This window comes from Parus major, chromosome 1 (assembly GCF_001522545.3).
Source record: "Parus major isolate Abel chromosome 1, Parus_major1.1, whole genome shotgun sequence".
Lineage (NCBI taxonomy): Eukaryota > Metazoa > Chordata > Aves > Passeriformes > Paridae > Parus > Parus major.
Genome location: NC_031768.1, coordinates 85921749 through 85943475, shown reverse-complemented (window position 1 = coordinate 85943475; position 21727 = coordinate 85921749). Strand labels below are relative to the sequence as shown.

At 45.6% G+C, this 21727-nt stretch overlaps 2 protein-coding genes across 2 annotated transcripts in view; one reads left to right on the top strand and one right to left on the bottom strand.

Moving 5' to 3' along the window:
- NRIP2 (nuclear receptor interacting protein 2) overlaps positions 1–10536 on the top strand; it is a 19404-nt gene extending 8868 nt beyond the window's left edge. Inside the window, exons 4-7 of the mRNA XM_033516737.1 lie at positions 1122–1204; positions 1635–1762; positions 3632–3684; positions 4501–10536. Of these exons, the coding sequence (XP_033372628.1) occupies positions 1122–1204; positions 1635–1762; positions 3632–3684; positions 4501–4593 (357 nt within the window). The 3' untranslated portion in view covers positions 4594–10536. The remainder of the gene's footprint in view (positions 1–1121; positions 1205–1634; positions 1763–3631; positions 3685–4500) is intronic.
- A 1101-nt stretch (positions 10537–11637) lies between these two features.
- ITFG2 (integrin alpha FG-GAP repeat containing 2) lies at positions 11638–21622 on the bottom strand. The gene is made up of 12 exons (XM_015640616.2): positions 21498–21622; positions 20130–20225; positions 19646–19687; positions 18648–18825; positions 18204–18343; positions 17657–17805; positions 16478–16572; positions 14639–14689; positions 14092–14183; positions 13469–13586; positions 12724–12897; positions 11638–12571 (listed from the first exon to the last, which is right to left on the bottom strand). The coding sequence occupies exons 1-12, from the start codon at positions 21591–21593 to the stop codon at positions 12429–12431; spliced, it is 1374 nt and encodes a 457-aa protein (XP_015496102.1). The 5' UTR covers positions 21594–21622; the 3' UTR covers positions 11638–12428.
- Positions 21623–21727: the final 105 nt, after the last annotated feature.

The window sequence follows — 21727 nt, the reverse complement described above, 5'->3', positions numbered from 1 at the left end:
GGGTTGGTGGTTTCTTTTGGGTGGTGGTGTAAGACAGAGCCTTGAAGAACTAGGCCATCAAGATTAGGTATGATTGGGCACCATAGGTAAAGATGTATTTTGTAGATGAAAGTTAGTCCATCTTTTCCAGTTCCTTTACTAAGTCCTGTTCCTCCTTTTTTCTTTTTTTCTGAACCTAATTTCTATCAATGTCCTTGATGACCCTATGTTTTCAGACCCCTACAATAAATGTAACCTGCTGTTACTCCATCACCTCAGGCCTGCCATTAAGGACCTCTCCGCAGAGGGGACAGAAAAGAGATGGCAACCACATCTCATTTTCCCTTTCATGTTCAAAGAGGTAAAGAAATTAAATGAGCAAGGCAATGGGAACTATTCCAGTAAAATCATGCACAGGTTACTTGGGTGCAGGGCGCAGTCTCCCCCTTTGCTAAATGACACCAGCTGTGACTATTGTAATATGACATCTTATATCCTTAAAAAGCTATACAGGGACATGTAATAAGGCCTACACAAAATAGTCATCTCTTGATTAGGTTGTGTCTTGGATTCAGGAGTCACATGGATTTGCCAGTTATCTTGGAAACTGCCTTAAATTCAAGCTCATTTCAGGTGTGTTTGTTCTGGGTGCTTCTCCTTCAGACTTCTCCCTCTGGCAGCTTTTCTACTAAGAACAAACGTTTAGCTCTGGGACATTGTTCCCTGCAACACCGGAAGAAGTGGGGAGATGAAACCCAGGAAAACTAGCATATGCTTGTATTCCTTTAGAAACTTTCACATATTACTTACTGCTCTGCTAACAAAGCCCATGTGGGTTTTATGAACAAATTCTCTAACTGTGCATCTCTTGACTGGAATACTGTTAAGTTGAAGTCACTAGGAAAAGTGTTTGGGCAAACAAATATGAAAGAAGGAATAAAAATTCAAAAAATAAATGTTTGAGAGGGATTTGAAGAGCACTGGGGAAACCACCATTGTCTTGGATGAACCTCCTGCCTTCTGACTACTGCCTAAAACACCACATCTTGGCTATGTTGCTCAGAAAGTCCAAGTCACACTGTTGGAGGAGTGAATATGCTGATTTTGAGCCCACAGTAATTATCTGTTGTTTTTTTTTCTAGTGCCAAGGTGAGGTATTGAAAGCAACTGTTAACACTGGGTGTCTACCAAACCTCATCTCCAAGAAGTGTTTAAACCAGCTGGGGTAAGTCTTTGCACAGTATAAAAGGAGGGATGGCTACAGGAAAAATTATGGCAAGAACACAGGCACTCTGGATTCCCAGCCAGTGATAATTACTGGCAGTTTTGCATGTGTTGCACATGTTTAGGAGAACATGCAGAGGGTGGGCTACAGGGAAAGGCATTAGAGCACTGGCAAAGCTGTGTGCAGACCCCAGACTCTGAGGTGGAGCTGTGCAATTCTGTCTGTATGCACTGAAAGGCAAAGCTGCCCAACTGGTGGCTGGTGGTGAGATTTTGCTTGTTGAATCTGCCTCCAGACATACTGTATGAAAGAGATTCCCCCTCTTGTGGGCCTGTTCCCAGTGAGACCTAGAAGAACTGCCATCAGTGACAAATCTTGGTTTTCCTCCTCTTTCCCTGCTTGAGGCAATAACACCTCTTGTGTCCCACAGGCTGGAAGAAGTGTCTGCCATGGATTGTGGAGACCTCTCTCTTCCCATCCCCAGTGTTGTTGGCAGAGTAGAACATATGGAATTGCAATTTGGCCAGGAGACAGTGCCGTGTTCAGCACTGGTTGTAGGTGAGAGTGCCTGCCCCTCCTCTCCCTTGTTTATCCTGTGTCCCTCTTGCCCTGCCAAGGGCATTTAAAGGACCTTTGGAAAAAGCAGAACATGGTGGAAGGTTGGTGATGTGGCCACTTCCACAGCAGGCCAAAATCACCATACACAGTGAATACCCTCAATATAACCAAAGGCAAAGGGCATAGGAAGAGTACAGAGAAGACATTGAAAGTGAGGAGAAATTAGATGCTTTTTCAGTCTTAACTAAGGACGTGAAAAATTCCCATTTTGATTCTAAAATGGACCTTACATAAAATTCTGAAGATGGTTTGATTAATCCACTGGTGCCTTATGTTCTCCTATGGAATGGGCACTTGTATCTCTGGCAGGCTGGAAGTCATCACAGAAAGTAACAGAGGGTACAGGTTATTTCCTAGAGTGCTTCTCTGTGTGCTCCTCTGCCTCTGCTGCAGGGAGCACCCTGGAAGAACCTGGAATGTCCAGAGTGCTGAGTCTCCTTCAGAGTCATGCAGCAGGACCCTTTGAAGGAAGGAGCCATAGGAGACAAGGGCAACCCAGCAGGCACTGAGGCAGGCCCAGAAAACAGCAGAAAGGCTGCACATTCTGTATTTACATCAAGCTGTGCATATGCTGAAAAAAACGTTTTTTTTCCCCCTTGTTCTTTCTCCCTAATAGTCTTCCAGCTTTACCTTCATGCTTTAATCTGTTTCCCCATCTTCGATGAGCCCTGTTCATCTTCCAAGGCCTCCTCTGCTCCCTCTTTCCTACATTCTTCCCACATTTCTAAGTCATCTAGAAAGAGCTTCCTCCTCTTACACACTCCAACTTTCTCTTCTTTCCTGCTTTCCACTCTGCAAGTTCTTGTCCTTCATGAGCAATCTGTACCACTACCAGCACAAATGAATTTACTCCATAGCTACTATCTACTACCTATTTTGTTGGAATGTGGGAATGGCTGCCTGGAAGGAGCAGAATTGCTATACCTGTGCCTTACATTTCCCTGTGCACACAGTGCTCTCACTTACGTGGTTATAAATAAATTATAAATTGCACCCACTGGTTACAGGGCAAGCAGGCCACCAGCAAGCATGGGAAGTGTTAATGACATTACAAGTGGCTGCTGATTCCTGCAGATTCCAGGATGTGGGAAATCCTCCTTAGCTACCGCTTTAACCCCTGGCATTTTCTGTTTTCTGACACTGAAGATTTGCAGCAGTTACGAGTAGGACAGACAAGTTACATGGAAAAAATCCCTTAATAAAATTATTTAATAAGATCACATAGATTGCAGCCATTAGGTGCAGGATTTGGTCAACAACTGAACCAATAGCCTGCTGCATGTGACCCTCTCCTCTCCATATTCCCATACTTGTTCTCCCCTGATTCACCCTGCTTCTTGCCTTCTGCCTTTTGTCCTTCCCTTACACAGCCCATAGTAAGTTTTATGGGATCTCACAAGCCCCTTCTGATATCTCATACTAAGTTTCAAACAATCACACAAACTCCCTCAAATTTACCTCACAGTAGTCATGATAAACATCATTTCCTTCTCTTATCAGCTGCAAAGTTCGTTTTGACCATATTCAGGACTGTGCTTAAATAGCTCCTTTAAAGGCTCAGCAGTGAGTGGCAGAAGAGTGCTGATTTATTATTGTCACTGTTACCATCTGCTTGTTAATGCTGGTGTGTTTAACTCGTCCTTTTCCTTGTCATTTTTTTATCTGCTTTATACTGAAGACATGATAGCCATAAAAATTAATGAATCAGATGTTCTTGAATTCCATATCCTCTTACAGGAGAAACACACTGTCTTTAATGAGGCATTATTACATAATCTAAAGCCTGATCAGTCTCTTCTCTCTTCTCAGATGACGAAATGCTGGAGTTTTGCATTGGCCTCCAGACTCTGTTGTCTCTTCAGGTAAGGAACAGCTCTTTCATATTGCAGAGGTCCTTTCAGGAAGCTCCCCAAGATTTGGCTGTTGCAGCATCAGAATTACTTTATAGTAAAAAATCCCAGGTCTCTCATGGCAAGGTTTGTTGCACAGCTGCCTGACTGGGTGCAGTATGCTCTGAGTCACTGATTCTTTTCCAGTCCTTCTTAAAGACTTTAAAAAAGAAAACACTCAGTAGGATACTATCACATCTCCCCTTCTCTGTATTCCTGACCACACAAATTGCAAGCAGCAAGAGGAAACTGGAGACAAGGCACGAGTTAGACCCATGTTGCAATTTGAAGGCAGATGAGAACAAGCTCTGCCCTAGCTTTAAGCCAAATGAAGCTGTATGATCACATTCAGTGTCCAACACTTGCTGGCCATGAGTGGAAAGAGTCCTCTCCTTTTGTCAGCTTAGCTCAGGGTCAGTGCTCTGCGAGCCTGGCTCCTGGGTGGCTCAGGATATGGCTGCAGCAAGCTGGCTCATGCCTGTCACTCATTTGTGGTCACATGTCAGGCTCATAAAACAGGAAAAACAATGGGTTGAATGGCTGAGTGACGTGAGGACATCAACTCAGAGAGGGTCATAGGAAGAAGAGAAGGAAATGGCCCTGTGAAGAGTTTGGAGATTAATCCCATTATGGGGAACTGGAGCAAGGAGGTAGCATATGGGACAGGGAAGGAAAGCTGTTAAGGTCTCTACAAACCCAGGGAGGTATTACGGGTTCTCCTCAGTGATAGACATCATGAGGTTTACTATCTGAAATGTCCAGCAAATAACTGTCTCTCTCCTTCTTTAGTGTTGCATCGACTTGGAGGAAGGCGTCCTGAGATTTAAAGCACTGAGTCAGGAGCTGCCTTTTCTACATGCCTCTGAAGAGCCTGGTCAGTGACCGGCTGCATTTCCCATATCTGGAGACTTGCTGCCACGAGAGAGAGATGAGGGTGAGGCTCCCATGCCCCTAACCTTGCTGAGTTCTAGGCTGAGGCATTCAATGGGGAGTGAGAAAAAGGCAAGCGGGTGCTGGAAGCTGTCACTGGGAGTGCCTCAACTTGAGATATCCCTCCTTTCAGTGGACCCTCTTGTCCTGATGTGCCGAGTGAACATTTTGTTCTTGTTCTGCTATTTGGCCCTAGTCACTCCAATTTCTGGTTCTGTAATAAATTTTTGTTATCCCTTAATGACTTTACAATACACTCTGTTCACAAGAGACTCTCTGTGAACAATCTCCAGTTGTTCTATTGACAGGAGAATGGCTTTTTCTCCAAAGACTTTCAAAGATTACCACGAACGTTTCCCTTATTGTTGCCTCAATGCCAGCGTACACCAGTCCTGTTTCTTTGTTGGAAGGGCTCTGCTCCCTTTGCCTGTACTCTGGGAAGCTGGATTTTGCTGCTTTTTGCTGGCTCAGAGCAGAACAGAAGTATTTTCTTGGGAAAACTTTGTGGCAAAAACAGTTTTAGAGTTCTCAGTTCTAAGAAACCTTTGCAGAAATGTTGAGTATAGATGCCTAAAGCACTGACAGGGGCTTGGGCTTTGCCATTACATTCCTGGGCACTAGGCTATATTATATGAATGGCAATGCTTACCATCTCTTGGTGATATACCCTGTAGCCAGACTTGCACACCCCGTTCTTCTGGCCAGGCCACTCCACTCTGCACTCCAGCTGCTAGAGCTGCATCCCTGTTCTTTCCACTGCTTAATTGGAGATCACTCAGTTTAAATGCTGCCATTAATTACAGTACCAAGTCTTCTGCTCTGTCAGCTCCTTTCTTTCAACTTGAAATCCAGTGGTTAAACACAGACACATCATCAGCCTTGAGTCCTGGCCCATCAACTTTGCTTCTCTTGCACAAAATGAGAACTTGTAGTATCAGCTCAGGTTAGAGAACTGTTAACTCATCTCAAATGTTAAAGGTGATTATTAAGTCACTTAACAATTGGGTTTATTTAATTTCTTTTTTTTTTTTAATTTCTATATTCAAGTATAGCTGTATTAAAAATACATAATGAATTCTTAACTAGTTCTAGGAAAAATGCACTAGATCAGGGCTTCTTCCATGCCTCATGGCTACTGATTCACTATCCAAACTGCAAAATGTACCTTTATCCACCCTTAAAATTCTATGACAACCCCATTTTGCCTGTTTTCCTAGCTTAAACACCACTGACTCTCTTATCAAAATGTTCATTGTCCTTGTTGTGCTTCTCAAAAAATGTGTGCATGCGTTTCTGCTTTTTTTTTTTTGGTTAGTTCTTTTCTCTACAGCTGTACACTGTAGTTTAACACATGCTAAGGACATCAGAGTAAAGCTTGGCTGATATGATTTGGGATTCACATACCAGTGATAGTTGGTGTGACTGGCATCTGCTGCTCCTACAAGGAGCATCAGACTTTTACCGTTAGTCATCACATCTTGCAGCTTCTGATACATTCCTTGACTTCTCTGCCACTCTTCTACTTGTGCATCTGACTATTTCTGGCTGCAGGAACTGCTTTCCATGAATCTCTCGAGTGGCACCAACGGTTCTCTCATTTAGTCAGGAAAGCATGCCTACTCAATGAGCCTGTCTTCCAAAGTAGCAGTAATTCCTCCTGGATTTGTATCACTTGCATGCCTGACTGGCTTCTCAAACCCAGGGGTCTAGGCAGCTCACACTTGTACTAAACCATCCTGTGTTCTAGCTGCAGTCTATGTGGGCTATGTCTGGGCCAATTCTGCTGACAAAATCCTGCTTGTGATAGACAGAACACCTGTTTCTATATGCATCAACTCACTCAGTTTCCAACTCTCTTTGCCCTCTAAAAACAGCATGTAGAACAAGGGCAAATAATCTATACATATAGATACCACAAATCTTATTAACTTCTACAATCCATTAAAAAACCCCTCTAAACCACAACCTAAAAGCTGATTTTAGCCCTAACCCAAACAATAAACCCTAACAATGATCCTAAATCTAAAATGTAAGGCACTAAATCCTAATCCTAAATTTAACCCTTAAAACAAACTCTAAAATGTAATGCTGGCACCTAAATCAAATCACCACCCTCTAACTATAAAAGTTAACATTAAACATAACCCCCTAAATTTAACACTGTAACCCAAACATCTACCGTCTGACTTGAAACCCAAAATAAAAACCTGAAGACATTAATTTATAAACCCTAATCCCAAAACCTAACCATAATCCCCAACCCTAAACTCTAACCATTAAGCTAACCCCAGCCCCTAAGCCTAAACTCCAAGGTCTAAACCTAACTCCTGTCTCTAAACCCCAAACCATATAACAAAACCTCACCCCAACTCTAAAATTATCCTTAACCCTACACCTAACCACAACCATCTAACCCTATCTGATGGCTTTTGTCACACACACAAGGGGCCCTGCTTCCCTCTAGAGTGCTTTTGCTGAGTTTTGCTTTGCCCTGCGAGGGGCCCTGCTACCTATCAGAGCATCCCAGGGCTTTTGCCAGGCTTTGCAAGGCCCATATGGGGCCCTGCTTCTCTGTGGAGCACCACAGGGCTTTTGTTGGGCTTTGCTGACGCCCAGGCAGGTCTCTGCTGTCTTCCAGAGTGTCTGACAACTTTTGCTGGGCTTTGCTGGTGCCCACAAGTGCATGGGAAGGGGAGGGCCACCAACAGCTCTAAGTTCTGGCCACTTCCTTCTAGAAGCAGTGCCCAGTGTCAGTTTTGCAGCTGGGCCCTGGCTAGGGCAAGGGTGTAGGTGAGTAGCAGCTTTCAGATTGAAGCCAACAGGAATCTTTCTAATGATTTAAAAAGTGTTGGATGGGATCCTACAGAAAACTGCCACAACTTTGAGTTGACAATTCTGTTTTGACTATTGCCTGTCACTTGCAGCCCGGCAGGTACCTGCACACTAGCTGCTGCTGGAATTCACCAGGTGCTGTTTCTACATGTCTGTCTTGGAATAACTGCTTTTGCTCACATTCAGAACTTCCTCCAGACTTTCTGAAGCCTTTCTGTGGTTCACATGCCTCATATCCTAAACCACTAACAGTTTGGGCTCCTCTGTGAATTAATGTGCTGCAGTAGGTAAAAATCTCTAGCCCTACTCCTCTCTTCTCTGCTTAATGACTCCTTCCTATCCTCCTTTCCTTCCACTCACACTGGTGACAAATTTCCTTCAAAAAGGAATTCTTTCCTTTTTAGAGAATCCTTTTAACACTTGCCTTGTACCCTGGTTGCTAATACACTTGCACATTGTGCCACAATCTTGCCAGCCTTTTCTCTTTGTTGTAAACAACTGCATGTACAAATTCTCAGTCACAGAGAGGATGTTTCCAAGAAAGCACTAAATTAGTGTGAGTTCTTTTCTCAACTCTGAAATCAGCTCTAGGGCAGAAGACATGCTCTTCACCTTCTTCCTGTCCATGTCACACAGATCAACTCAGTAGGAGTCTCTTTCATCCAGACATCGAGGAATCTGTTGCCAACAGTTATCTTGGAACCTCCCCATCAAGCTTTGCTGCAGGCAGAGCTTCCAGAAAAAAACCCATTTATACGACTAAATGGGAACTGCAGGTCATGATGCCATGGCAGACACCTCACTTCAACCCATTCACTGCATCAGTCTAATCCTACAGGGTCAGTACCTGCTTTCCTCACCAGCACAGCTCCTGGTGGCTTTTCATCTCCCCAAGTTACTTGGCATAAAATGACACACTGTTACTGCACTTGACATGTGTATTCTGAAGTCTAGCCCAAAGACATTTTTCTTTCTCCAAAGCATTTTTGTGCCATTACATCTGAAGCACAGCCTCCACTGTGAAAGAAACAAGTCTTGGCTTTAAAACGTGATGGTATAATAGGACTTACAACATTTCAAAGAAGCAAACTCAACTCCCATCTACCTACATAGTAATTTTTAAGTCTTCCAAAACTGGGGAGCACAGTAAGGAGTTTTTGAGTGGGCTGGCAAGGCTGAAGGCTGTCTTCATTGTAGTTTCTCTCGGAAAAGCTTATTATAAAGATACACTTCCCTACTCCCAAATCCAGTCATCTCTATTGCTTTTGGGGGATAAAGGGAACACAGGAATAATCTAAAGGTCTTTTTCACTGAAGATCAGAAAATCCTAATACTTTCATACAGAAAGCAGAAGTTCAGTACAAACTGCCAGCTCAGAGAAGGACATAGGCACATCCTGTATGTGTCCAATCCTGGCTTCCTCATTATGAGGCCTGTCCCATATAAAAAAACGGATTATTAATTTAGGGATAATATTTTTGAACCACCCTGGTGGCCAGTGCCTATCAGGGCTGTTTTCTAATAGAGTAGGGGCAGCAGTTGTGGAAAAGTCTGCAGAGAAACACCTGCCATAGCAAATCTCTGGAACAGTGCACAATACACCCAGGGATGCGGAGAAGGACTTCTGTCCTTCCTGAGAACATGCACTCTGCCAAAGCCATAATCAGGACCACTTCCAGGAGCTTGGGGTCACTTGGTTTTCAACAGAATGGGAGCTGCAGCCATCCATATTCCCAGAGGCTTGCTCCTTCTTTCACTTACAGCAGGCGAGCTATGGCATTGAAGACCATTGAGCCTAATACCTGTGATGTTTGCATTCAATCCTCCTCTCAAGAGACTCCACTGGCACATGCCAGGATACACCCGAAGAGTTATAGGAATAACTAAATTATAGCAGAAAGTTCATAAAAATAAGGGCAGGGATGGAGAGCAGGTTTATTATGTCTCAGGAAAATAAGGCAACCGTCTCCTTTTATTTTTTTGCTAGTAAATTGAGCATCAGAACCAAAGCCATGAATCATTTATCTGCAAATACCCCCAGTGCCTGAGAATACTGTCAGACTCCTCACTTGCTGTGTGCTGGCACTGGGACATACAAAGGTGTCCTGCAAATGCTGCCCTGTTGAAAAGTTTCCCAGCACCAGCAGGTTATGCCAATCTGATAGAGTAGGATACAGCAAACAACATTTTCTGCTGTGTGGGAAGGAACCACTTCTAAGTCAAACTCTGCGGCTTCTATTAGCTGGCAAGGACAAACAGACAATTAGTTACAAAGAAAGTATAATGTAACTTCATCACTCCAGAAACAGAGCCTTAAGTGGCTCCTTTCCTGAGAAGATGGACACTTCACAGAAAAACTGTTGCCAGTGGAAGTAGACTGAATAACAAACTTCTGGAAGTATTTGGCACTTGGAGCTCAAGGCAGGAAAAAATAAGGAAAACCATCTTTTGGCCAAGGAATGGTACAGATGTTTCAGTTAATTCTTCTGTAGACACTTTTCATTTTCTCTTGTGCACAAGGGGCACAGGAGCAAAATGCATCTGCAAGTCATTATGTGCTGCACACAATATAAAACTGTCAGGGGAAGCCCTCGAATGTCAGTATTTTTCCTCTCCAATGGTTTTTAAGAGCTGAAAAGTTTTGGGAAACAGATGTTTTTGTAGTGTCTGTATTTTCTCACCTCTGCTTTTCATAGTGTGCATTGCCTGGGCTTGCACAGCACACAGCAATGTTATCCTCAGGCCAGCAAAAGAGGGTTGGGGTGCACAAATGGCCCTGCCCAACATTTGCAATACTTTTACCCCATTTTCTTTTAAAGATGGTTCTTAGAAAAATGTCATCTCTCCCTCAGTAACCCTTTCCCATTCTTTCTCAAAAATTAATAGTCCAACAGTAGACCAGTTTGACCTTCCTTTCTTGGAAATCATTCAATCTGTACAGCAAAGTTTGTTTTGTACAAAACAGTTCCCGCCATATGCACCCATTTGTACACCCCTTGCGCTTGTGTTGCTAATAAAGGTTTATATTTGGTGTTGCTAATAAAGGTTTATATTTGGCATGGACAGACAGCACTGAGTTGTTCTGTTAGGAGTGTAGGCCATCCTGTTCCCCTGCCAGGCCCCATTTGTCAGAAGCAATGGTGAGGATTCCTATTGGTTTGGGTGGCTGCACAACTCAATGTCACAAGAGCTGACAATTTGTTGAGGTTACAGTCTAGGTCTGACAAGTTTCAAGACAAACTCCTTGCTTTAGCCCATGAGTAGATAGTCTCTGTGGTATCAGCTCTCCACAGCTCACAGATTCAAACCTTGCTGCTCTCAACACCACAGCAAATAAGCTCTATTATTACTTGAAAGGTCTTGCCTGAAGGGTCCAGTTTTACACAAGCACTTAATATGACAGGGGAACATTTAAAAATGCTTCTCAGCAAGGCCATTAAGATGGAGAAAAATTTCTACTGCAGTTAGAGAGTAAGAAGATACAGTGGCCTGAGAAGCAAGCCAGCAGGTACAGAGCAGGTCACACCATTTCACTGCTCCATGCTCCAACTTCCACTGCTACCAAACACAGAGGACAGCACTGTCCTCTGGAAAGCTTATATAAATCTACAGAGGGAGACTGCAAAGAACAGCTAAGGTTTATTATGTAAAGATCCTGCCCTTCTACCACACAGGGCTGCTTCAACAACAGTCACTTTGACCCAAGGGCAAGACACTCCTTTTCTCTACACAAAGCATTTCCTCCCAGTTAGGGCTGACCTTGGATATTTTGCAGAGTAAAGCACAGCAGGTTTTCAACTGCCTGCAGGATCTTTAAATGCTGCCACTTGATCCAGATCATTGAATTGTATTTGCTGTGACTCAAGATGCTGTAAGGGCAAAGGGACAGCTCCATCCATCACAAATATCCAATAAAACATCACACAAGTGAAAGGGGATAATCGATACCAGCCAGCAGGTAAGTCTGCTGTGCCTTTCATAACAAGCTGAGTTAGAAAAGGGACAAGCTAAGAGAGGGAAAAGCACAATAACAACAGCATGTGGAAAGGTTCATGCCAGGCTTTTGCAAATGAACTCTCCTTTACCAGACTCCTCGTACCAGCCAGTGGAACATCACTTCCAGCCCACCTCCTTCAGCTATGCAGAACTCAAAGCACGACACTCTCCACAAGAAGAGGCAAGAGTTTATTGTGGGAAGGCCAAGCTCTCATAGCACCACAGATCCACAGTTAAGTCAGACTGGTCTCACTGATCACTTCACAGCTGCTTTGTTAAGTCACAACCTTCTTTGGGATCACCCTGCACAAGAAGATGGAGACAAGCAATGACTCTTGACAAGAGCTGGGTTTGCTGGAGCTGCTATCTTTCCACACCTTATTAGTGCAAGTTGTGCATATCTCCAGCTACTCAGAACAGGTGATTTGTGAGAAACTGCTCGGTAGAAGAGCAGCAGCAAAGCAAAGACAAACAATGCATAGCTCTACTTTAAATACACCTAAGTGGAAGAAAAGGCCTGTGCCTGCACCCTAAATCAGTTTTTCCATCTCCAATTCCTGCACTGTGACCCTGCTAAGAACTCAGAAGTATTCACTCAAGTACTTGTAAGAATAGGTCAAAATGGAGACCTGGCTCAGTTGTTCTCTCCATCTGTGACCTCATGGCTCCTTCACAGTAACCAGTGGAGCACTTCACTTAGTGAGGAATATGGAAACCGGCAACAGAAGGCCTATGTGCAGGATCCTTGGCCCTTTCTGTTCTTGTAGCTGCCTCAGCTAAAGGCAGACCAAACCATGACATACAGGCAAGCCTATAGCCAAAAACAACCCTTCACAGTTTGTAGACCCTTTCCTGTTTGGAAGTTTTGACAAGACAGGGAAAGAATAGTCATCCTCATCAGATGCCCAAATTCAGCTGCAGAAGAGCTTGTGCTGGCATTAAAGATGTCAGCTTTCTTGTTATGAGGGATCCTGGACGCCACTGCAGTGGGCAGAAGAATCTGTTCCAGCAGGATCCTGCGAGGGGCTGCTGAGATGGTATTTTTCAGGAAAATAGAGTGTTTTGTGAATCAGGTTTTTGACAGCAGAAACATCGTTTCTATCTAAGGAAAAGACAGAAAACCAGTTGTTAGGCATTCTCATAAGGCAGTGTGAAAGCCTCTTCCTCAAGAAATACTCTAGTTCCCAGCACATCATCTGCCAGCAGCCCTTTCTCTCTTTTGTTCTGTACATCCTCTGCTCTTTCTGCACTCACCTATACCCAGCTGCTGCAGCAGACTTCCAAACTCTGGATCAGAATCCAGGATTTTCAACAGGTTGGTGGACTCCATTCTCTCCAGCTGCACATCCCAGTAGATGTAGATCTTCTGGCTGAAGCTGACATAAACAAGGCAGGGACTGTTGCTCCCCTCTTTGCATGCATACAGGCCTGCAGAAAGCAGAAGTGTGGAGATCTGATTACTCCCAAAAGGAAAGAGAAAGCAAATAATTCACATTTCATGAAGAGGTACCAAAGCTGTTAGCAGAAAACAGCAACCACCTGGGCAGAGGTATGAGCCTGGATAGATAAAGCCCCTTTGAGACAATCCAAGAAGCTATCTCTGAACAGCTTGAAGCTTAAGGATTTGCAAGCTGTTTCTTGCAGGTCTGAGGGAAGACCTGCAGAGCCAAAACTCAGGCTGGTTCCATGGGCTATCTCCACTTAAGAACAAATTAAAAGTCTCCAAATTAAAAAAGCAGTGTGGAGGACAAGAAACAACTGTAGTACCTCCAAAAAGGACAAAAAAAAAAACCCAAGCCATCACAGACAAGCCTCGGTATCACTTTCTCTCACCCTTACTTTTCCCAGATGCCACCAAGGGGAAAGACTAGCTGGGCCTTCTGCAATATGCACACAGGGAAATTATTCAGGCAGACAGAGGATCTGGGTCTCCTAGATGGGAATAGTAGCTTTAAGGGGAAAATGCTGTGATGGCTGGCTTTGTAGTCAGGCTTCCCACCTGCACAGAAGGCACTGACATTCTCGTCTGCTTGGAATCTGGCCACAGTCCGGTTGTGGTCGATGATGTACGTCTGACCATCCCACGCACAAGCAATCACCTCCTCATGCCCATTGCCCTGCAGGAAAGGGAGGACTGCACATTACACAGATGTCACCTACTCCCAGGGACAGCCAAGAATCTTTCTTGCTGGTTCAGAGACACAACACTAATGTCTAGATGCCACTTCTGGACATCTCATCCAGGTATTTCACATTGGAGCTCATCTCTCTTCTATATGGCAATCCCTACGTACTGAAAGAGCTTTTAGACAATCAGGGTATTAGCAGTGAGCAAAACCATTCAGCTTTGCAGTGAGACTGAAGAACAGCTGGGGGACAAAAGTTTATAAATGGATAAATGGATGCTGGGTCTAACGGGCAGACACAGCTCATTCTCTTGCAGCTGGGCAGACTGACCTCAGTGCAGAATGTACTGCTACAGGCAGAACATTCTGTGTCATCCTGAGATAATCCCAGCCTTTTCCAGCTGAGCCATACTCCTTCTGCCTTTTCTATATTCATATACACAAAGCCATGCTGAGTTTTTGTCTTCATCTCTCCCAGCCTTACTCAGATACTCACAGTAACATCCAGCTTTTCCAGAGCAAAGAGCTGGTGATCAACCTGAACAGACCAGAGCAGCTTGTCTGCTCCCTCCATCAGTTTCAGTGTTCCTGAAGAAAAAAGAAAACAACTGTCTTGAAAACAATAAAAGAGAGCAAGATGCTTGCTAACACTAGGCCCTGCTCCTTCAACACTCAGGGTTGCTGAGAGTTAGTTGCTAACAGCACAGGCATAGTCTTGGCTGCTAAATCCATACTGGACACTTGACCCCACCTACCACGCTCCCATTATCCAGATATACTGCGGCTGTACTGGGCAGGGGGCACTGAGAGGGTGGAACATAAACAAGCATCTATCCTCACAGTGCTATCTGTGCTTCCATATAAAATGTGTCAGCAGGAGTCTTTGAATCAAATTTTCTTGCCTGACCCTTGAAAAGTATCTGAAGCCCAGCTTCCATTTCTTTTAAAAATCAAAAGCACTGAGCCCCTAGTTCCCTGCTCTGAATTAGTGACAGGCCTTGGCTGCCCCACAGGTTATCTTCCAGGACAGTGGCAGGACTTACCATCCAAAGTACAGAGGGCAAAGAGACCAGAGCCACTGTTCTCACTGGAGCCTGTAAATGCAAAAGAAAATTACTGGAGCTTATGACATTTTTTAAACATCGTCCTCTCCCTCTCCTGAAAACAACAAAAAGATCCAAACCAAGCTGATCCATGCTGCCTCCTCCCCTCCCAGCTGTGTGCAGGAGAGCACTGATAAATGTCACTAATTCAATCTGAAGAGGAGAGTCCCCTGAACACCTGAACCCTGCTGCTTCAGCCCTTCAGTAAACTCTACCTAGCTATTAAAAAAAGAAAAGACGTGCAAGGTCAAGTTTTAAAAATATGACACTCTCAGAGAGAAGACTGGAGCTGTATTCAACTAAAGCTGCATGTAATCCTTTCAGTGACAATATAGGAGAGGCACTGGCTGCCTGAGGAAACCTGGCAGCCAGGAGCAAGCCAGCAGAGCTGCAAGCAAGCAGGCAGTTTCCCCAAGTAGGTTAACAACACCAGTCTACCTCCAGTGCCCATAGACAGCTCCAAGCTACAGCCCCCTGAACACTGCCAGGCTGCAAAAAAACCCCATTCCTGCAGAGCAACCTAAAGCTAAACCCAGCTGGTTGGGTGCTTAACTGCCCCAGCCCCAGTGAGATGCACCCAGACAGGCTCTGATCCAAGAGATCTGCTGTGTGCCCTTTGGAAAGTGGTCAGCATGGCACTCTTCAGCTGTTCCTTTACTGACAGTACAGCCTCAATGGGCTTTTTTACAGCCTGCTCTTTATCCCTTATTCTGTATGCCTTCATATTTCACAGACATCTCTCAACAGATACAAGGCTTCATATGCAGTGAAATAATTGATTTCATGCTCTGTTGACCATGTTGCTCACAGCAGCATCAGAGATGCTGAAAACATGATAAGCTTAGGAACTGGGCAGGAAAGGTCCTCTGAGGAACAGGAAGAGGGTGGAGTTCAGTGGATTGCTCTTGTTCACAACCTCTAATTACACTGGACAGCCTGAATCATTCTTGGACAGCACTGCAGGAGGCAATACTTGGGCAGAGCAAATACAAGAAAAAGTGATCTCTGCTGGAAGTTTCCTGCCTTCTATTATGCCCACACACTCCAAAGGGGAATGAAAGTTTATTCTCCAGAGGCACCAAAGGAGGGTTCAGCTGGTGCACCAGGCCCAGGTCAGAGCACAAGGACTTACAGGAGGGAAGCAGTGGCAGTGTGCAAGAAAAGTCTGGACACAAGAGCAGTGTGTCAGGGCTCAGAGAAGCTGGCAGCTGTGCAAACTTTAGATTAAGGACTTGAACACAACACAGTGGAAGAAGACAGAGGACAATGATAGAGATGAAATATGGAAGCAGCTCTGGAGAGGTTGGGGCTGCACAGGAGACGGAGCAGGCCAGAGCCACCAGGAATTGAGATTCAAATGCTGAAAAGCAAGAAAAAAGATGAGGCTGTGGGAAGGAAGAGATGCACCTAGGGCATAAAAAGGAGGCATAAGATACAGCCATGCAGAAGCAAGGATCAAGGACATCTGTAGGAGCACAGCATGGCAGCTGTTCAAATGGACTAAATGCAGGTCAGCAGAGGCTGCAGAAAAACTCTTGTGCTGAATGAAGGATAAGGACTACCTAGGGAAGGACAAAGGCTATAAAAAGCTCACATGCAAATATCCAACTGTCTTTCTTTGGGAGCTGGCTAAGGGAAGCTGAGATCCCTGTGTTCTTGCAGCTGCCTCTCAGAGTTATTTTTCTAGCACAGGATATCTGATTTCATTCTGGACTGATATACTGAAAAACCATCAGGGGCAACTGCAGGGCTGGAGACCCCAAGCTGCTGATCTCTCACCTCTGGCAATGCTACCAATCAGATGAGTGGAGACGTTCTTGTTGTGAATCCGTCCAGATGTCTGGTGTAGAATCACATCTCGAACAGGGGCCTCACTAGGGAAAAGAGAAAGACAACAGGGAAAAGTTAAAGAACCATGCCTGGGACTGTCTCAGAACAATTTCAGGAGCAGTGTATTCCAAAGCTCTAGAAATCCAGACAGTTTGTGAACAGGTTGAGCCCTTTAATGGTAATGGAAGAAAATGCATGCCACTCCAGGTATTAAAGAAATGCACTGATTTTTAAAAACACAAACCCAGAATGATTTAATGCATAAAAAAAAAAAAAATTAAAAAGAGCTCCAAACAAAATCAGTAAGGCCTGTATTCCAATAAAGGAAAAAAAGGACAATTTTCATCATTACTGTTACATAAGCCTGGCTGCTTTTCTCTCACAAAAAATATCTGCCCAGACTGAACAGGTTGGTGAGAGACCACATGTGGACCTGGCTTCTGGCTAACAGGATACCATTCCACTGAGTTCTCTAAGACATCAAGGAGACTTGCCTAGCTCCCCTCCTGCTGCAGTTGTTTGTGTCTGCCTTGAAGTCTGACAGAACACCACAGAAGCACCCAAATTCCCCACCATGGTCCTTCCAGCACTAACACACTAACAAGCATCTCACTGCTAATCCTGGTTGCTGTGGTTGTGGTTTACAGCACTGGCTTCCAGGGGACTCATCAGGGAAACTTCTAATTGCTTCACCTGCAGAAAACAAGTGAATGAGCCCGGTTTTATCCTGGGCTTCAGATGTCTTTGGTTTGGCCCAGTCTCACAACTGCTACCCTGCAGTTGTGATGACTTTTCTCTGGAAACCTAGGTCATCCATTTCCCTACCTTAGCTCCCAGTAGTGAGGAACCCTCAGGGAGCTGGTCTTGCCACTCTCCTTGCCCAATTCAAGAATAGAGTGGGATAGAAGCAAAGCAGCAGTATTCATCTTCGTGACAGAGACATGAAGAGTGTTTACTGAAGCTTGGGTGCAGGCGGGCTTAAGTGATGAGGTGCCAGCAGCATAGCAGGTCACTGAAGAAAGGACAGCGACAGCATCTCCTGCTTCACAACAGTGATGTGGTGGCACCCCCTTGTAACAGGCATCCACAGTGGCATGTGCTCGTGTGCCCCTGCAGAAACACCCTCACCTGCTTGGGGCAGATCCATCCCTTCCCGCGGCTGCATCCCGCTGCTCCGTGTCCCAGGTGCACAGCAGGATGGCATAGCCACAGCCTGGCTGTGACACCATCAGCTCTGGTGAGCCATCAGGGCCTGGGTTCACAGACAGGCTGTCCACCTACAGTGGCAGAAGAGAAACAGGGATAGAGTCAAAAGCTCCAAAAGGTTTACAGTGCTCCCTGCAACTAAATTTGAATATGGCAAATCACCTGATAGAGCTGAGCAGCAGCTGAACAGCTGGAACCAAAATGTCCAAGTTCAGTAAATGGTTGGTTCCATACCAAAAGCCACTTTAAAACAACACTAATACTTCCCACTAATGCTCTCCCATCAGCCAAGAGCAACTGCTTCTCAGACCAACTTACCAGCTGTACAGAAAAATTACTGGGCAAATCTCCTCCCAAGCCATTGACATGACAGTTGTTTTGTTCATAGGATAGATTCTGTGCTTCTGCTCTTGAAAAAGCCACCTCTTGAGGACTGACAAGTACTGTTCCAAACATCCTTTTTCCTTACCTGACCTTCTAGAAGCCATTTCTTCAACAGGATCAACTGCCCAGAGACATGATCTGAATTCTCTGACGAGTCCTCCCAGCGAAAGGCACGGACCACCCTGTCAGTGTAACCCACAACCAACTCACACTTCCCATCTCCATCTGCAGGGAAGAGAGAAAAACAGATGGACTCTCTCAAGCCCTAAGAGCCCAAGCACACAGAAAACACTCTGCTGGTTTTGATAGTTAGCATCCCTGAAGACCCCAACCATGTAATGAAAGCTTGCACTTCAGAAAAATTCCTCAAGTTCTTGTTTCTCCCTTCCACGACTTGTCTGTGGTTTGTTGGAGTGTCTGTTTCAGCAAGACAGTAATTTCCTTCTGCAAGTCCCCCCCACCTTCTCTCCACACTGCCTCACACACAAACTCCTTCACCCTGCATTCCCCCACCAGCTCTGTGGCTCACCAATGTCATTGATGAGCATGACCTTGGTGTTGGCAGGAATGTGCTGCTTGAACACTGGCTTCTGCTCTTCTGCCCCTGCCAACTCATGGTGGCCTGAAGCATCTGGGTGTTTGGAATTCAGGGAAGTCAGGTCGAAAAGATGAAACCAGCCTTCTGCACTCACCGCCACCACAAAATTCTGTGAGGGAAGAGAAAAACCTGATTTTTCCTCTTTTAGGAAGCGCAGAAGCTGTCCCACAGCAGGGCAAAAGAGGACACAAGGGTAGATCGATCAAGATCAATGACTGCTACAGAAGAAACAGGAGGTTTTTGGCCAGCACACAAACTTCTCTGCTACTGGCAGGATACAAACTTCTTGTTCATCTTTGCCAGACCACAGTATCAAGCTGATATGTGTGCAATCCTCAAACAATGTGTGGCTTTCTCAATGCCCACGTCAGTTTTGCTCCCCCTTAGTAGAAACACAGCTACAATATTTTGGGCAGAGTGCTTTAACTGGGACCTTTGGACTCACTGGTCCTGGCTTAACCCCCAGAAACAGCAATCCAACAAAAGGAGTCATAGTAGACCCAGTGGAATTTGCTTGGGAGTCCAGACTATTCCATGTCTCAGTCTTGTTTAGATGACCTTAAATGCACACAGCCAAGTGGCAGAAGGACCACAGCCCACAGCAGCCCAAGAAAGGCAAAAGCCACTGAGCAAAAGGAGCAATCCTCAAACCACCAAAGTCTCACAAGGGCACATGGAAATCAGAAGTGCTCTCTGAAGACAGGATGGATTTCCTTGCTCTCTAAAGCCCACATAAGGCTCACAGAAAAACACCAGTTACATATAAGCAGAGGAACAGTTTAAAAACAGTAATGCTAAAACTCTATAAGCAAAGGCAGATCCTAGAGAGAGAGCACTTCTGTCCTACTCCACACTCAGCACGTGACATGACCCTAATCTGAACACCTCCCACATGCCCTAGAGACAGCTGGGAACGTGGCTCCTCTCACCTTTCCTTTATTGCACACATCTCCCACACGGACACACGTGAGCTGCAAAACAAAACAAGGCCATCCATGAGAAAAGGTAACCCAGCCCAGCACCCTGGGATAAGCCTTTGCCCTACCCCCTCTTCCCCCATAAAGAATCTCTTGAACTCCTAGCAGCCTTTCGAGAGTAGAGTCAAGGGACAGAAACACAACTTGCCAGAGCCCTGGGGCAAAACCCACAGAGCAGGGTAAAGGTGGGACAGAAGCCCAGTTTCCATGTTTATCCATTTATTTGCTCATCACTTCCAGCCCATGGGGCTGTAGGCAAAAGCGGGGTCTTGAAAGACATGAAAAATACCAGACACAGAAAAGACATGAAGGACATCAGAATGAGTTATGGCTGCCATTCCTCTCCAGCCAACATATTCCTAGGCAAAGGACAAGGATAGCTGGCTGCACATGCACATAAAGGCCCAACCATTTAGAAATTTTGTCAAGAACTGACCATTCCTTGGCAAGATCGCACAGCCCAGGGCTTGCTATCATCGTTCTTGTAAACATAGAGCTTTCCATTGGTGTCTCCCACAACGAGTTCATTCAGCTGTACAAGAAAATTGAGTTAGTAGGAAGAAATCCACAATTACATTAACAGCGTTCCTTTAACAGCAAAAATTTCAGAATTCATATCTAAAATTCACTCTGTGGGAAGAAGCAGCAAAACAAAATGAGTTAGACAATCTTGAATCAAAATGGGAAGTCTGGGAAAATATAAAAGCCCTAATTTTATTCTTGCAGATAAAAGAGATGGAGAATGGCTCCTTAAAGCAACATCCTATTACCTACTGCTTCTCCACTCATTGTTTCAGAGTTGTGACACTGACTTTTAACATCCTGCTTGGATGCTAAAACAATCATCACTACTCCATCTTCCATCCTTCAATCTAGATTCACTTGAATCACCTAAGGAAGATGATGCCAATGCAAAAATATAACCATCCAGAAGAGTGCAAGAACACTTACAACAGATTTACACAGGATGTTCAATCTCACTGCTGAAGGGGTAAGGGGATTTCAGAATGGTGACTATTTCTTTAAAGAAGATTTCTAAAAATCACTAACGACCCATGCTGATGTGACTACTCCCATTATCCCATCTCCTGCATCATGCTTCTGTGTATTTAAATGGCATGCATGTCATAACTCCCTGCACACCTTACCCTACAAAAAAAAATGGGGAAATCACTTTAATGATCTACTGCAGTGCTACCCATGACACTTTCCAGGATAAGGCTGTAAAAAATCTTGACTGTTGAGGAGAAGAAACAGTTGACATGTAGTTGGTTAAGCTAACCTCTTCCTAGTTACACACAAATCAAGATCAACCATTTCAGGGGCTGACAGCAATACTCCCAATGCAGATCCATCCATCCAATCCCACGGGTCAGGAGATGCCGAGACTCGGCTCTATCCTGTTTGTGATCTGCTGTGCCCGGCAAAGCACCACTACTGTGACACCACTGTGACAGGTCTATCGAGCAGAAGTTAAACTCTCCTCTGGCTCTGGACCACTCAGGGCACATGGAATGGCGAGGGAAGCCCAGACCCGCTGCAGCCCAGCAAACATTCCCTTTGCAGAGCAACTCCTGGGGGGTTGTGACCGAAGCCCTGCGGCCCTCACACCGCTCAGGCGCCCGCCAAGCCCCGTGTGTGTCCCCAGGGCTGGAAGCGCCGCGGCTCCTCCCGGCACTGCCTTGGGCCCGCACCAGCCGCTCGGTGCTTCCCCCCAGCCCCGTTCAGGCCCCGGCTCCGAGGCGGCTCCGCGGGCACCGCCAGCCGGGCCCGCGACCCCCTCCGCCCCACCCCGGGCTCGGACCGTGTCGTTGTCGGCGTCCCCCAGGCAGATGGCGTGCGGGAAGAGGCTGCCGGCGAAGTCCAGCGCCACGCACTGCACGTAGCTGACGGAGCGCATCCCGGCCGGGCGGCGGGGCGCAGGCGCGCCGGGAATGGCGGGAGCGCGGGGCGGGGCGGCCGCAGAGCCCGCCTCAGCCCCCGGACCGCGCCGCTCCGAAAAACACCGCGCACCGGGAGGCATTTATACACGCA

Coding starts and splice junctions, on each gene's coding strand:
- ITFG2 (XM_015640616.2), bottom strand. CDS start 21,593: ATGCGCTCCGTCAGCTACGTGCAGTGCGTGGCGCTGGACTTCGCCGGC. Junction 17,806..18,203: donor AATGGCTTCTAGAAGGTCAG/GTAAGGAAAAAG, acceptor CTGCCACTGTAG/GTGGACAGCCTGTCTGTGAA. Junction 13,587..14,091: donor TGGAAAAGCTGGATGTTACT/GTGAGTATCTGA, acceptor CCTTTCCTGCAG/GGCAATGGGCATGAGGAGGT.